Genomic DNA, 12,602 nt, shown 5'->3' on the forward strand with positions numbered 1-12,602 from the left:
TCCTGTGCGTCCATTGATTCATCAGACAGCATGGGAGACAGCTGGGGACCTGCTGGGTAAGAGCCTGGGTCCCTGCCCCAGGGAGCTCATGGAATGGGGGGAAGACAGATGACAAGCAAACAACTCAATAAAATGATGTCAAGTTCTATGATGGAAATGAATAGGGTGTGGTAGGGATTTTGACTGGGGGTGGTCAGGGAGGGCTTTCTGTGGAGGTTATATTTGAGCAGGTGCTTGAAGAGGAGGAGAAGCCGGCCATGTGTCTATCTGGGGGCACTCCAGGCAGTAGGCACCACTTGTGCAAAGGCCCTGAGGTAGGAACAAACTTGGCAAGGATGGTTTGGCTGGGGCAGAGAGAGCAGGGGCAAAAGAGGTGGGGAAGGGACATCCCTGGTGGTCCAGTGGTTAAGACTCTGCACTTCCAATGCAGGAGGCATGGGTTCGATTCCTGGTTGGGGAACTAGGATCCCACACACCTCGTGGTGCAAACAAACAAACAAAAAGAGGTGGGGAAAATGGGCCAGCAGCTGCATGGCGACATCAAGCAGGGGCTTTGGGGAGGGGAGGAGAGAGGAGTGACTGACCTTCTGAGACCTTGGGGCATTCACAGCAGCGCCTTCATCCTTGTGGAGTGCCCTCTGGTTGGTGGGGGAACTCAGTGGGAGTGGGGCAGGCCACATTTGGGTGGGGACTAAGCCTATCCCCACCTCCTGGCCACCCCCTTCACAAGTGTTCCCCTTGGGGCATTTCAGTCCTGGTGGAGCTGGGCTTTCTGGAGGCGCGACTGCTCTGGCCCTTTCTAGCCCAGGGGAAGAGGGCCTGGAGGGGAAGATGGGCAGGGGAAGGAGGCTGCAGACAGGCCTCTTCCTGTTCTGGCACAAGGAAACTGGAAGGAGCCTGGCCCAGGTGTGACCTTTGGACCTCAGGAGAACAGCTGACGCCAGGAGCCCTGAGGGGGGCAGCCGAGGCAGGGGGACTTCGGGGCACCCCTCAACAGCCCCCTGGCACATGGCTGTGGAAGGTGGCAGCTGATCCCGGGGCCGGGGGCCAGAGGAAACCAGCTGGAAACTACCTCTGGACAGTGTCCATTCCTGAGCCTAAGCCTCTCCGGGAATGGGGCCCTGGGGGAGGGCTGGCCAGGGAGGCTTATCTCTGCAAATGAAGCTGAAGGTTAGGCTCCCCGGGGAGGAGAGGGGCCTTGGGTTGCCTGCAGCTGGTGGGGCGGATTTTGAGCTGGAATAGGATTGCCGGCCCAGGGAAAGGCACACGCAAAGGGCGGAGGCCTGGAATGACGAGGCTGTCGCACTAACTCATCTCCCTGACTCAGGCTGGGCCCTGTTGGCCTCTGCAGCCTTCCTGCCCCGTCCCTGTCACTCCTCAGGAAGGCCTGCCCTGACTACCCTCGAAGAGTTTCCCTGGTCACCTTCAGCCACACCGCCACTTTGCTCTCAACTGACATCGTTTTTTCATCTCCCCTACCTTCAACTCTGTAACCATCAGCCTCCCTGCCCGCGGGGTGAGCTGAGTGGGAGGGGCTCGCGATCCATAATATTTTATTATATTATTTATTTATTTGGCTGCCCCGCGCGGCATGCGGGATCTTAGTTCCCTGACCAGGCATAGAACCTGTGCCCACTGCAGTGGAAGTGCAGAGTCTTAACCACTGGACCTACTGGACCGCCAGGGAAGTCCCCGATCCATAATATTTTAATTGCACTAGTAAAAAAGCCAAAACCAAGGCAAAAGAACCCATGATGAACAAAATATCAAGATTTTAAATAAAGGTAGGATCACTGCCTCATCCCAGTCAGGGGGCCTGGTTCCAACAAAACTTTGTGGGTTTTTTAGTAGTGCATTAAAATATTTTTTTTATGTTGACTACTGAGTTTTTTGGCACGCTGTAAGCTTATTTTCTAGGCGAGTGCCTCACTTGCCTCACCCGAGTCCTGGCCCTGGAATGAGTGAAGGATCGAATGAAAGATTGTGAGTCTGCACTGCTTGAAACCTAAGGGGAACCCAAAGCCCGGGCCCCGCCCACCCACTCTTGCCCCGCCCACCACGACGTGCCCCCGCCCCTCCAGGGAGTCAGCTCCACCCACAAACCCTGCCCAGCGCCCAGCGCCCGGCGCCTGGCCCCCGGCCCCTCCGGCCCTCGCGCACACCTGCGCGTCACTTCCGGGGCGGCGGTGGGAGTGAGGTTCACTTCCGCCAGCGGGGGAGCGGCGGCGGTGGCGGCGCAGGAGACCGGGCCGGGGCCCCGGGGGATTGACGGACGCACGGGCGGGCGGCCGGGAGCCATGGAGCGCGGCCCCGGGGCCGGGGGGCGCGGGCTGCGGCGGTGAGTGTCCTGCAGGGGCTGGCGCGGCTGCGCGGAGCGGTCTCAGTGCTTCCCGCGGCCGTTTGGAGAGCCGGGCCGGGCCGCGAGGCCGGGGCAGTCCGGCCGGACACCCCCGAGACCCCGCACTCCCGGGGCGGCCGCGGTCCCAGCCGGAGGACCCCCGGATCAGGGCCAGGGACCGCGGGACGGCGTCTCCGACTCCGGCAGAGCCCCGTCCGCCGTCCATTCAGCCCTCCGACTTGGGGTGTGTTCTCACCTTTCCGGGTACGCAGCCCCGCCTTCGGGGAATGCGCTGTCCGAGCCGCGGACTCTATCCCCGGCCCCGAACCAGTGCCCCAGCCTGACACCCGGACCCGCCGAAGCAGCCGGAGCCCTGCTTCCTAAACGTCTCCAAGACACCTCTGCCCTTTCGCGGGCGTCCTCTGGCGGGCTGGGACACCTGGACAGGCTTCCCAGCCTTTGCTCCAGTCCCATCTCCAGGCTACAGCTAGGGCATATCCACAGCTCCTAACCCACGGGCTCCATTCCCAGCCCGGGACTCCTCCAGGGCTCCTCCTTCTCCCCCAGGATGAAGTCCAAACTGCAGCAGGGCTCACGGGCGCGGCCCGACCCAGCTCTGGCTCTCTCCAGGATCCCTCTACTCTTCTCTTCCTCCCAGTGTCCCTCTAGCCTGGAACCCGCTGTCACTTCTGGGTTTTGCCTGTTTTCTCCCCTCCGCCCTGCTCCCTGTCACCCGGCACTTTGCCTGTGCCTTTCAGGCTGACTGGCTGAATGAGGTGCGGTCATAGTCGTCCGTATTTAGGTCGTCCTGGAGTATTATAATTGCCTGGTTCCATGTTGGCCCTCATGACACTGCCAGCCTGCACCGGGCCCGGCAGCGGGGTGTCCGATTATGTGCTTGTGGGTGAAATCGCTGGGCTCTTGGTGCCAGGGGTGCTTGCCCAGTGAGTGAGGCATCTGGATGTGCTCTGTCCAGTCCGAGGCCAGGCTCTCAGGTCACATTCAGTGACATCCATAAAAGACAGCGGGAGGTCCCAGGTCTGCGTGGCTTGAGAAGAGACTTTCCCCCCTCTGTCAGATGTCAGACCTGGCGGACTGTAGTGTCCCCCTTTCCCTTTTGCCCCTGGTACTTTGTCCATTTGTTCAGTCAGTGTTTACTGAGCAAGAACAGGTAGTAGTCTTGCCCTCATGGAGTTTCTCTTTGGTTTGAGGGGTATGGTTGAACATGCAACTACAAGCTGCAGAGACAGATCTGAACCATTAGAGTGTGGGGGGGGGCTGACCCTGTTTGGAAGGGTGCTGGAAGGGAGATGTGAAGGGTGGGTGGGACAAGGGTCACGGGCTGTCTGGTGAGATTAGGGGAACTTCTGGGGCTTCGGCTCTGAGTCAGGAGAAGGCAGTGGGGCTCATCAGGGGAGAGTGAGGTACAAGATGCGTGAGGCTGGAGAGGTCGGCCCCACGCCTGGTGCCAACCTGGCAGATCGTGGTGAAGGCTTTGATCTCTATCCTGAAAATAGTGGGGCTACTGGGGCACCCCAAAAGGGAGGTAGCGTGATCAGATTTGTGTTGTGAAAAGATCTTTTGGCAGCTGGGGTGAGAATGGCCCAGAGTGGGTGACGGTGGCCCAGCCGGGGGTGGGGGTAGGGACTGGCGAGGAAGGAGACTGTGCATGCCCCAGGCAGAGTCAGCAGGCCCTGGGACGGGCGGATCTGAGGGTGCAGGAAGGTGTCAAGGACGGCACCCCGGTTTCTGGCTTGCTCAGCGGGACCCTGTCCACCTTAGTATGCCTGTTCATCCTCGGGTCACCAGAGGCCTCCTACCTGCCCACCGGCTCTCAGCCAGGCCTTCCTCTCAAAACGAGCCTTCCCTGTGCCACCCAAACTCCAGACCCGCCAAGTCACCAAAGCACCAGTGCAGTGTCATCTGTTGGGGCCTGGGCCTCTTTGAGAATATGTTGGAACAACATCGGTTTGGTTGACACTCTGGAGGGGGAGGGAGGGTGTCCTGGGCACTGTGGGGTATTGAGCAGCACCCCTGGCCCCACCCACTCAGTGCCAGTAGTAACCCCCCCGCCCCCAAGTCATGACAACCAAAGATGTCTCCAGACCTTGGCAAGTGTCCCCGGGGGGCAAACTTGCCTTCGTCTGAGAACAATGTGATGGACTTGTAAAGCGAGCATCCCACCTGGGAGTCTGGGGGCTCCTGGAGGTGGTCTGTGTCCCCGCCTTGGCTCTTGCCACCCTCTCCCACACCCCTCCGTGTGCCCCCATCCGAGTGACTGTGATGCGGCTCTCTGCAGCCCCCGGTCTCAGATCACAGGTCTGGAGGGAGCAGGTGTATTTCTGGGCCTCAGACTGCGCCGACCTGCTCTGCATCCGCGTATCCCTGGCCCAGTGGTTTACAAATGCTGTGGCCCCGAAACAGAACGGGCTCAGGTGCTCTGCTGCTGACACTTGAGTTGTGAGTGTGTGTCCCTCCCTCACTCCAGGCTGTAGGGAAAATGTAGTAAGTGAGTAAGTACTCTGTATTTTCTTCCAGTCTCCCTGTTGGCAGCTCCATGTACGATTGCAGTTGCTCGAGCAATTTCGCTGTAGTCTGTTCAAGGCCACGTTTCACACGACATTCTGCGTTTCTTCTCTGAGCCTGACCCATTCCACCACTTTGCCCTCATCTTATTCACGGTCTCTGTGACCTGAGTGGTGTCTGATTGATAGATGAGGAAACTGAGGCCCAGGGAGGCTAAGCAACTTGCCCAAGGCCACAGACACCTAAGCTGGCAGAGCTGGGGAAGGAACCCCAGGCTCCCATGACCCTGCCCTGCCTCCCCCCACCCCAGCAGGCTGACCCCTGGGCCTGGCCCCAAGCACTGGAGAGAGCCATTGTCTCAGCCCAGTAGGCCTTCCCAGCCTCGAGATGTATCCTGCTTTTGTTTCCAGAGCCTTTGTTTGTTGTATTTCCTCTGCCTGGGCTCCTGTCTCTGGACTTCGCAGGCCCTGGGAGCTGGGAGCGTGCTCCTGGGTCCCTGTGGTCAGCAGTCGGTCCTCGCCCGGCTGAGCTGTGGCACCTGGGGGTGGCAGTTGGGGACGGGCCCCAGGGCAGAGTCTGGGCCAGCCGTGTGGACAGAGGCACGGGGTGGGAGTGGGCTGGGGTGATGTTTCGCGGGGCCTGGAGCAGGAGCTGTGCCAGGGAGAGCTGGGGGGGCCAGGGCTCTGATCACCCCGCACAGCCTGCAGGCCGAGGCTGGGCTGATGAATGGGCTTAAATGGCAAGAGTTGGTGTCTGCCAGCGGAGGAAGGGTGCTGGCAGGCGGGGTCCTGGTCAGGTTTAGGTCCCACCAAGGTCACTTGGGAGCCCCGGGGGAACTCCACATCTTGCTGTCCCCCTGCAGGGTTTCCCTCTGTGCGACATGGACACACGAGGCTGCGAGGCTCCCAAGGGCTCAGCTTGGACCGCGATGGGGCTGGGCTGCGGCCTCCTAACAGGGCTCTCGTCTGGGGCGGTGGCTGGGGGTCGCCCTGCCCCCTGCCCGTGTCTCCGAGCACCCCCATCCCTCCCCTGCCGGGCGAGGCCCGCCCCGGGGCCCGGCGCCCGCCATGAACGGCCTGTCGGTGACTGAGCTCTGCTGCCTCTTCTGCTGCCCGCCCTGCCCTGGCCGCATCGCTGCCAAGCTCGCCTTCCTGCCTCCAGAGCCCACCTACTCGCTGGTGCCTGAGCCCGAGCCCGGGCCCGGTGGGGCCGGGGCCGCTCCCTCGGGGACCCTGCGGGCCTCAGCCGGCACCCCCGGGCGCTGGAAGCTCCACCTGATGGATCGCGCCGACTTCCAGTACAGCCAGCGCGAGCTGGACACCATCGAGGTCTTCCTGACCAAGAGCAGCCGGGGCAACCGCATCTCCTGCATGTACGTGCGCTGCGTGCCCGGCGCCAGGTGAGCCACGTGGACTCGACCCCCCGGGGTGGAGGGACCGGATGGGGGGTAGGAGCCCAGGATGTGCTCCATCCTCAGGGCTCTCGTTTCGGCCTGTGGTGGCCCCTGGAGGGCCAGAGACCGGCGAAAGCCCATCTGGAGGTGCGGGTGCCCGGGGATTCTTCTCGCCAAAGGGGTAGCAGATGAGATCTGCCCATGGCCACCAAGGAACTGCGGGGGGCCCTTCCACGCGCAGCCCTCTGGGGGGCCCTCTCGGCACCCTGTCTTGTGGACGAGGACCCTGAGGCTCGGGGGTGGCTCTGAGTGGCTGCGTCACGTCACCTGCTCGATGTGGAGCCGTCTCCTTCCGGGTCTCAGTGTTCACCTGCCCAGGGCTGGTCTCCTGGGCCCTGGGTGCCTGGTGAGGCCCGGCACCCGCTTTGGGCCGGTGGCCCCTGAGGCCTGGCTGGCGGCTTGGGCCAGCTCTGACTGCCGGAGCCCTACGGCGGTGCAGAGGGGGGCCTTCCAGCTGCTTCTGCCTCAGAGCAGGCTAGGTCCAAAGGGCAAGCTTTTACCTTTCAGCTGGGCTGGGCTAGGGCCACAGTGGGGCTGGAGGAAGAAGGCTCTGCAAGGCCGTCAGCCAGGATCCAGCCTGGTCACCTGCCCTTGGCATGACCGCCTGGCAGGGCCGCCATGGGGCAGAGGGCAGAGGTGGCAGCCCGGGTCATTCCCTGGAGGAGCGGGAAGAGCTGCACCGCGGTGAACGGGGCTTGGCTCTCTTCGCCTGTGGTCGGAGGGCCGCGTCTCGTCCTCCAGGATGGTTCCGAGCAGTGGGCAGACGCCCCTCCCATCCTGGGGCCATCACAGTCCCTCCAGCAGGAACAATTCCAGGGGAGAGGTGGCTGCTGCCCAGGGCGTCAATGTGATGGTCACTGCGGCTTCCTGGGCTCACGCTGGGGGTCCACCTGTGCCAAGAAGGTGACCGGTGGGCCCAGCGGCCCCCTTTGATGAGCGGAAGCCCGAGGCTCCACTGTGTGTCATGGCCTAAGTCACGCCAGGCAGAATCAGGCACTGTTCCCCTCGGCGGGGCTCCTGCCCCCTCCGCCCTTCGCCCTCTGACCTGTGCTTCCCCACTGCCCACCCCAAGGTACACGGTTCTCTTCTCGCACGGCAACGCGGTGGACCTGGGCCAGATGAGCAGCTTCTACATCGGGCTGGGCACGCGCCTCAACTGCAACATCTTCTCCTACGACTACTCGGGCTACGGCGTGAGCTCGGGCAAGCCTTCCGAGAAGAACCTCTACGCCGACATCGATGCCGCCTGGCAGGCCCTGCGCACCAGGTGAGCTCACGCGGCAGGGAGGGGCTGGCGGGTGCGTCTCCTTACAGGTGGCCGGACCTGGTGAGACCAGGTGGGAGGAAGCCCAGGTGGGTAGCCCCGCAGGAGAGGGAGCTGGTCTGCAGCCACACTGGCCACAGGAAGAGGCCCGACCCCTGTTCCCTCTGCAGGGTGACAGGCGTGCTTGGTGTGCAGGGGGAAGGCAGTCCTCCAGCCTCCCTGGGGGGGGGGCCCTCCTGGGAGCCGCTGGCCTGGGACTGTCCCCATGGGAATGGAAGTTCCGCCTGGAGGGAGGGGGCGGGCAGAGGACGAGGCCCCTCCTGAGCCCAAGAGGTGGCGTGTGAGGGCGGTGTGAAAGGACTCTGGGAGCCCCGAGGCTGAGGGAGCACTTGGGGTGCGGGGAGGGGCTGGGCCTCTGTATCAGGGTTCTGGTCGTGGAGCTTGGCTTCATCCTGAGGAGGGTCTCCTCTGGGCCTGGAAGGTTCTGTTGGGCAGCTTCGTACCCAGCACAGTCCTGGTGGCTGGAGGGAGGTCAGCTCCCAGAGGCTGGGTCCTCCCCAGGCATGGTGCCCAGCACACAGCTGCTTGCTTGACTCAAGCAGGGCCCCCACTGTCTGGTCTACATCTCCGTCCCCAGACCCCGCCACCCCGGTCATCCAGGTCCTGGCAGCCCCCTTCCACCCCGTGCTCACTCACTGAAGCACAATAGCTCAGTGTCTGTGCAGAGATGGCCCGGCGCCCTGTGCTGCTCTAGAGGGAGACCCACCCAACCCCACCCTCCCGAAGGCGGTGCCCTCTGCCTGCCCAGGGCCGCTCCATCTTGGCCCTGCCTGGCCGACTGGCGCAACCAGCTCCTTCAGGGACCACAGCCAGCCTGCCCTGGGGAGGCGGGGCCCTGGTTGCTGGAGTGATGCACCAGGCAGTCCCTGATGCAGGCCCTGGGAGCAGGATTCCCTGGCACCACCTTGGCGCTGGGGACCCGTGCTGGGTGGCGTGGTGCAGGTGTGTGTCCACACTCGGCTACCGCAGCCTGTCCCCACTGGCTGGGGGTCGCTGGCAGAATCATACCCCGCCGAAGGGTCAGGGGTCTGAGCTCTGTCATCCATCCGTCTGTCCTGCTGCCAGCCTTGATCTCCAGAGACCTGGTCCCTCAGACCCAACAGCTGAGAATCAGCAGGAGGGTGGGCGGCTGGGGCCCAAGTGGTGGCCCGGGGCGGGGCAGGCCTGGAAAGAAGAGCTGTGTCATCCGGCACCTGTCACGTTTGTCCAGGTGGAGACAGCCAGGTGGCAGCTGGGGGTCCCTGCCTGGAGCTGGGTGATAGGACGAGGCTGGTGCTCAGCACAGCAGTGCTCATGGTGAACCAGGGAGCAGGTCGGGAGGAGCTTGCAGGGTGGTAGGCACAAGGCCAGATGGCATCCCCGAGGCCTGGGGGTTGGGGCCGGAGGACAGGGACGGGTGCAGATGGCGCCTGGGTGCCCAGGTGGGTTGCCCAGGTGAGACAAAGACCTTCCCTGGCTACTCGGAGGAGGGGCATCCCCTTTGAGATCAGGATGTGGGTGTGGGGAGGAAGGCCGTGGAGGCCCCCTGCAGTGGGAGGGTGGTGAGTGGGTCCTTGTGGGGTCAGGAGAGGACTGTGCTGGGGTGGCGCTGGGGGAGGCCCGTGTGGAGGGGGCGTGGGGGGGTCAGGACCTGTCCACTGTGTAGGAAAGGTGCCCAGGGAGGGAGGTGGTGGCCACCCACCTCCTCCCCTCAGGAGCCGCTATGCCTGCTCACCCACGTTGTACTAAGCAGCTGAGGGGCCGCAAACTGGCTGAGATGAGAGAGGAGAGGACGAGGCTGCCTCCGTTCCCCGAGGCCAAGGGGGTGGGTGAGGGTGACGAGTGCTGGGAGGAAGACACGCCCCCGCCCAGGTGTGACCAAGTAGATGCTGTCGAAACTGAGGGTAGAGCTGGGGGCCTGGGGCTTCGGGCAGCCAGCTCCCCTCACACCTGTGGATCCTGCCTCCCCTGCTGAGCGGACCGCCTCGGGGCTGGGAGGCCGGGGAGCCTGCGCGGAGAATGGGGGACTGCACTAGGAGGGCAGGCAGTGGGAGGGGTGTGCGTGTTGCGTCGCGGCTGATCTGCCCCTACCGCCGCCAGGTACGGCATCAGCCCAGACAGCATCGTCTTGTACGGGCAGAGCATCGGCACGGTGCCCACCGTGGACCTGGCCTCGCGCTACGAGTGCGCCGCGGTGGTGCTGCACTCCCCGCTCACCTCGGGCATGCGCGTCGCCTTCCCCGACACCAAGAAGACCTACTGCTTTGACGCGTTCCCCAAGTGAGCGCGGAGGGGGGCGGGTCCGCGGGCGGGGGCGGGGACCCAGGGGGCGGGGCCTCGGCGGGGTTGGGGCGTGGAGGCCTAATGTGCCCCGACCCGCAGCATCGAGAAGGTGTCCAAGATCACGTCGCCGGTGCTCATCATCCACGGCACGGAGGACGAGGTGATCGACTTCTCGCACGGGCTGGCGCTCTACGAGCGCTGTCCCAAGGCCGTGGAGCCTCTGTGGGTGGAGGGCGCCGGGCACAACGACATCGAGCTCTACAGCCAGTACCTGGAGCGCCTGCGCCGCTTCATCTCCCAGGAGCTGCCCAGCCAGCGCGCCTAGCCTAGCAGCAGGCCCGAGCCGCGCCGGGACCTCAGCAATAAGGCGGCGCCCGGACCCCGCCCCGGCCCCGGGGGCTGCATGTGAACCCCTGGGCGCCCCACGTCCTCGAAGCAGCTGGCCGGTAGGGGTCGGGACCTGACCCGGCCCCTGGGCCGTGGACAATGTACAGGCGACAGAGCTATGCTCTCCTTTCCTTTTGGAAGCAAAACGAAGGAAAAACGTGAGAACAGAAATTAAAGATTTAAAATTTTAAGGTTCCTCTCCCTTTCTTGGCTCATGCGTGCTCTCCCTGGGGCTCAGCAAGCACGAAGAGGGGGCCGGGCTTTGTCCCCAACCCCCCAGGGAAAGTTCACAACTGCGGATGTCAGGTCACTCCCTACAGAAGAGGGGTCCAGTTCGGGTCCTTGGGGCTGCCGGTTGCCTGGGTGGTGACAGAGGGGCGGCAGCATTCGAACCCAGGACGCTGCGTGCTCGGAGGGCGCGCCTGGGGAGGGTGGTGGGCTTCCTGTCTCCGAGACAACCCTGGGGGTGGAAGTGGCCGCCGCCGGTTTAGGCTGGGCCTGCTCCGGTCCCCCAGAGAGGCAGACAGCCCTTCCGTGCCCGTGTGGTAGACATCGCAGGGCTGCTCTTCCCATCCCACCCGTCCTCGGCTCCCGCTGCACAGAGAGCTAAGAGAGTCTTGCAAACGGGGACGCTTGGGTCCAGTGGAGGGCAGTGACAGGTCCGAGGCCCCGTGGGGCCTCCCCAGGAATGAGGTCACGATGAGCACCCCGCAGCACACCTCCGGACCTTGGTCTGAGCTGTATCCTCCGCCCGGAGTGCCCTTGAAGACAGGGTCGGTCTGCGTCACCCTGGACCCTGGCCAGACGCCTGGCTCATCAACGGCCTCCGGAGTACCCCTTGCGACCTCCAAGGGCGGCACTCTAGAGTGGGTAAGGCCTCAGAGGCCTGTCATCCACCCCGAGGTCGGGCGGCGGCTTGGCGTGTGTGGCGACGCTAGGCAGTGGCGAGGCCGGGAGCCGGCGATGCTTCCGCCTCGGCCCCTCGGGGTCCGCGGCCCCTTTAAGAGGGGGCGGTGCTTCGGTCTGTGGGCGGGGAAGACGGCAAGGGGCGCGGCCGGGCGAAGCGGAAGTGGGGTGGCGCGCGCACGGCGGAGGCAGTGGGTGGCGGAGCGCGAGGAGGCCGCGGCTTGCGCGGTAAGTGGCAGGGGCTCGGGCTCCGGCTGGCCGGCCCTGCCCTTGCCGCCGTCCAGGTCGTGGGGGCGCGCGCAGCGGGTCGGCCGACGCCGGCGGGTGTGTGTCAGCGCTGTCTGTGGCTCACAGCTGGGCCTCGGGCCTGGGGCGCTGGAAGAGCCAGGAGTGGCCCCGGCCACGCCGTCCCTGACCCAGGACGGTGCCCGGCCTTGACCCTCCCGAGCCCCACGGGCACTCCCGCTGGGAATCTAGGCTCGCGTTTGATAATCCAGGACGTCTGGGAGCAAAACTGAACGTGGGGTGTGTTCTCTCGGGAGCAGAGAGCATCGGGTCCTTTCCGCCGCGAGGCGTTTGCACGGGCTGGTCCTCGTGACCGACGTGCCGCCACTACGGCTCGGCCTTTGCCGATCCCCCTCAGCACGTCCGGCTCCTCAGCCTCCCGCTGCAGTATTTCTTTCCCGAAGCTGCCCCCCAGCCCTGTGCTCCCACTGACCCCACTGCTGCCCGTGTCACAAGAGTCCGCCGACTTTTCACCCCATCAGAATGTAAGTTCCCTGAGTGCCGGGGCTCCGCAGTGCAGCAAGTCCAAAGCGACGGCTCGCGATCGAACAAAAATGTTTCCAGACACACAGAGTAATTCAGAGTATAGAAGAGTGTTGGGTGAAAACTAAGTGTTCTTCCCACCCCTGACCTCAAGTGCTCCCCTCCACTGGGGCAGAGAGGAAGCAGTTTCTTATGTGTCAACAAAGAAAGTGCATGTTTAGCTAATGAGTTTATACAAAAGTGTGATCCTCTTAGCGTGCCTTGGAGAGTGTTGAGTTTCCCCTACATAGATAGATTGGATCCAGTCCTCCTGGTGGCCACGCCACAGTTTATTAGCACTATAATTTATTCATCCTGTTTCTTGTTGGTTGACATGTAGGTTTTTTCCAGTCTTCCGTAGCAGGCAATGCTAGGTCCAGTATCCTCGTACAAATAATCTTCCTACCCAAGTACGAGTACTTCTGGAGGCTGAATTCCTTAATACAGAAGGGTTAGGTCCAAGGGCTTTCCATAGAACTCTAAATGGGTATGTGATCCCTTAAAATAGTATTTCATTGTAGCTTCATTTGTGTTTCCTAGAAGTATAATCAAACATCTCAGTGCTTCTGTCAGATTTGTTTTTATGTTGATCATTTCTA

General features: G+C 63.2%; 1 protein-coding gene across 1 annotated transcript; it reads left to right on the forward strand.

Moving 5' to 3' along the window:
• The first annotated feature begins 2,192 nt into the window (after positions 1-2,192).
• ABHD17A (abhydrolase domain containing 17A, depalmitoylase) lies at positions 2,193-10,481 on the forward strand. The gene is made up of 5 exons (XM_082620236.1): positions 2,193-2,338; positions 5,727-6,263; positions 7,390-7,584; positions 9,721-9,900; positions 10,003-10,481. Exons 2-5 carry the CDS (start codon positions 5,932-5,934, stop codon positions 10,226-10,228), a joined length of 933 nt encoding a protein of 310 aa, XP_082476362.1. The 5' UTR covers positions 2,193-2,338; positions 5,727-5,931; the 3' UTR covers positions 10,229-10,481.
• Positions 10,482-12,602: the final 2,121 nt, after the last annotated feature.

The sequence above is a fragment of the Mesoplodon mirus genome (assembly GCF_964341445.2).
Source record: "Mesoplodon mirus genome assembly, chromosome: 5".
Classification (NCBI taxonomy): domain Eukaryota; kingdom Metazoa; phylum Chordata; class Mammalia; order Artiodactyla; family Ziphiidae; genus Mesoplodon; species Mesoplodon mirus.

What these genes read in the sequence shown, in the direction of transcription:
- ABHD17A (XM_082620236.1), top strand. Translation starts at nt 5,932, where the DNA reads ATGAACGGCCTGTCGGTGACTGAGCTCTGCTGCCTCTTCTGCTGCCCG. An exon ending in CGCTGCGTGCCCGGCGCCAG is followed by an intron (nt 6,264 to 7,389) that starts GTGAGCCACGTG and finishes GCCCACCCCAAG; the next exon opens with GTACACGGTTCTCTTCTCGC. An exon ending in TGCTTTGACGCGTTCCCCAA is followed by an intron (nt 9,901 to 10,002) that starts GTGAGCGCGGAG and finishes CCCGACCCGCAG; the next exon opens with CATCGAGAAGGTGTCCAAGA.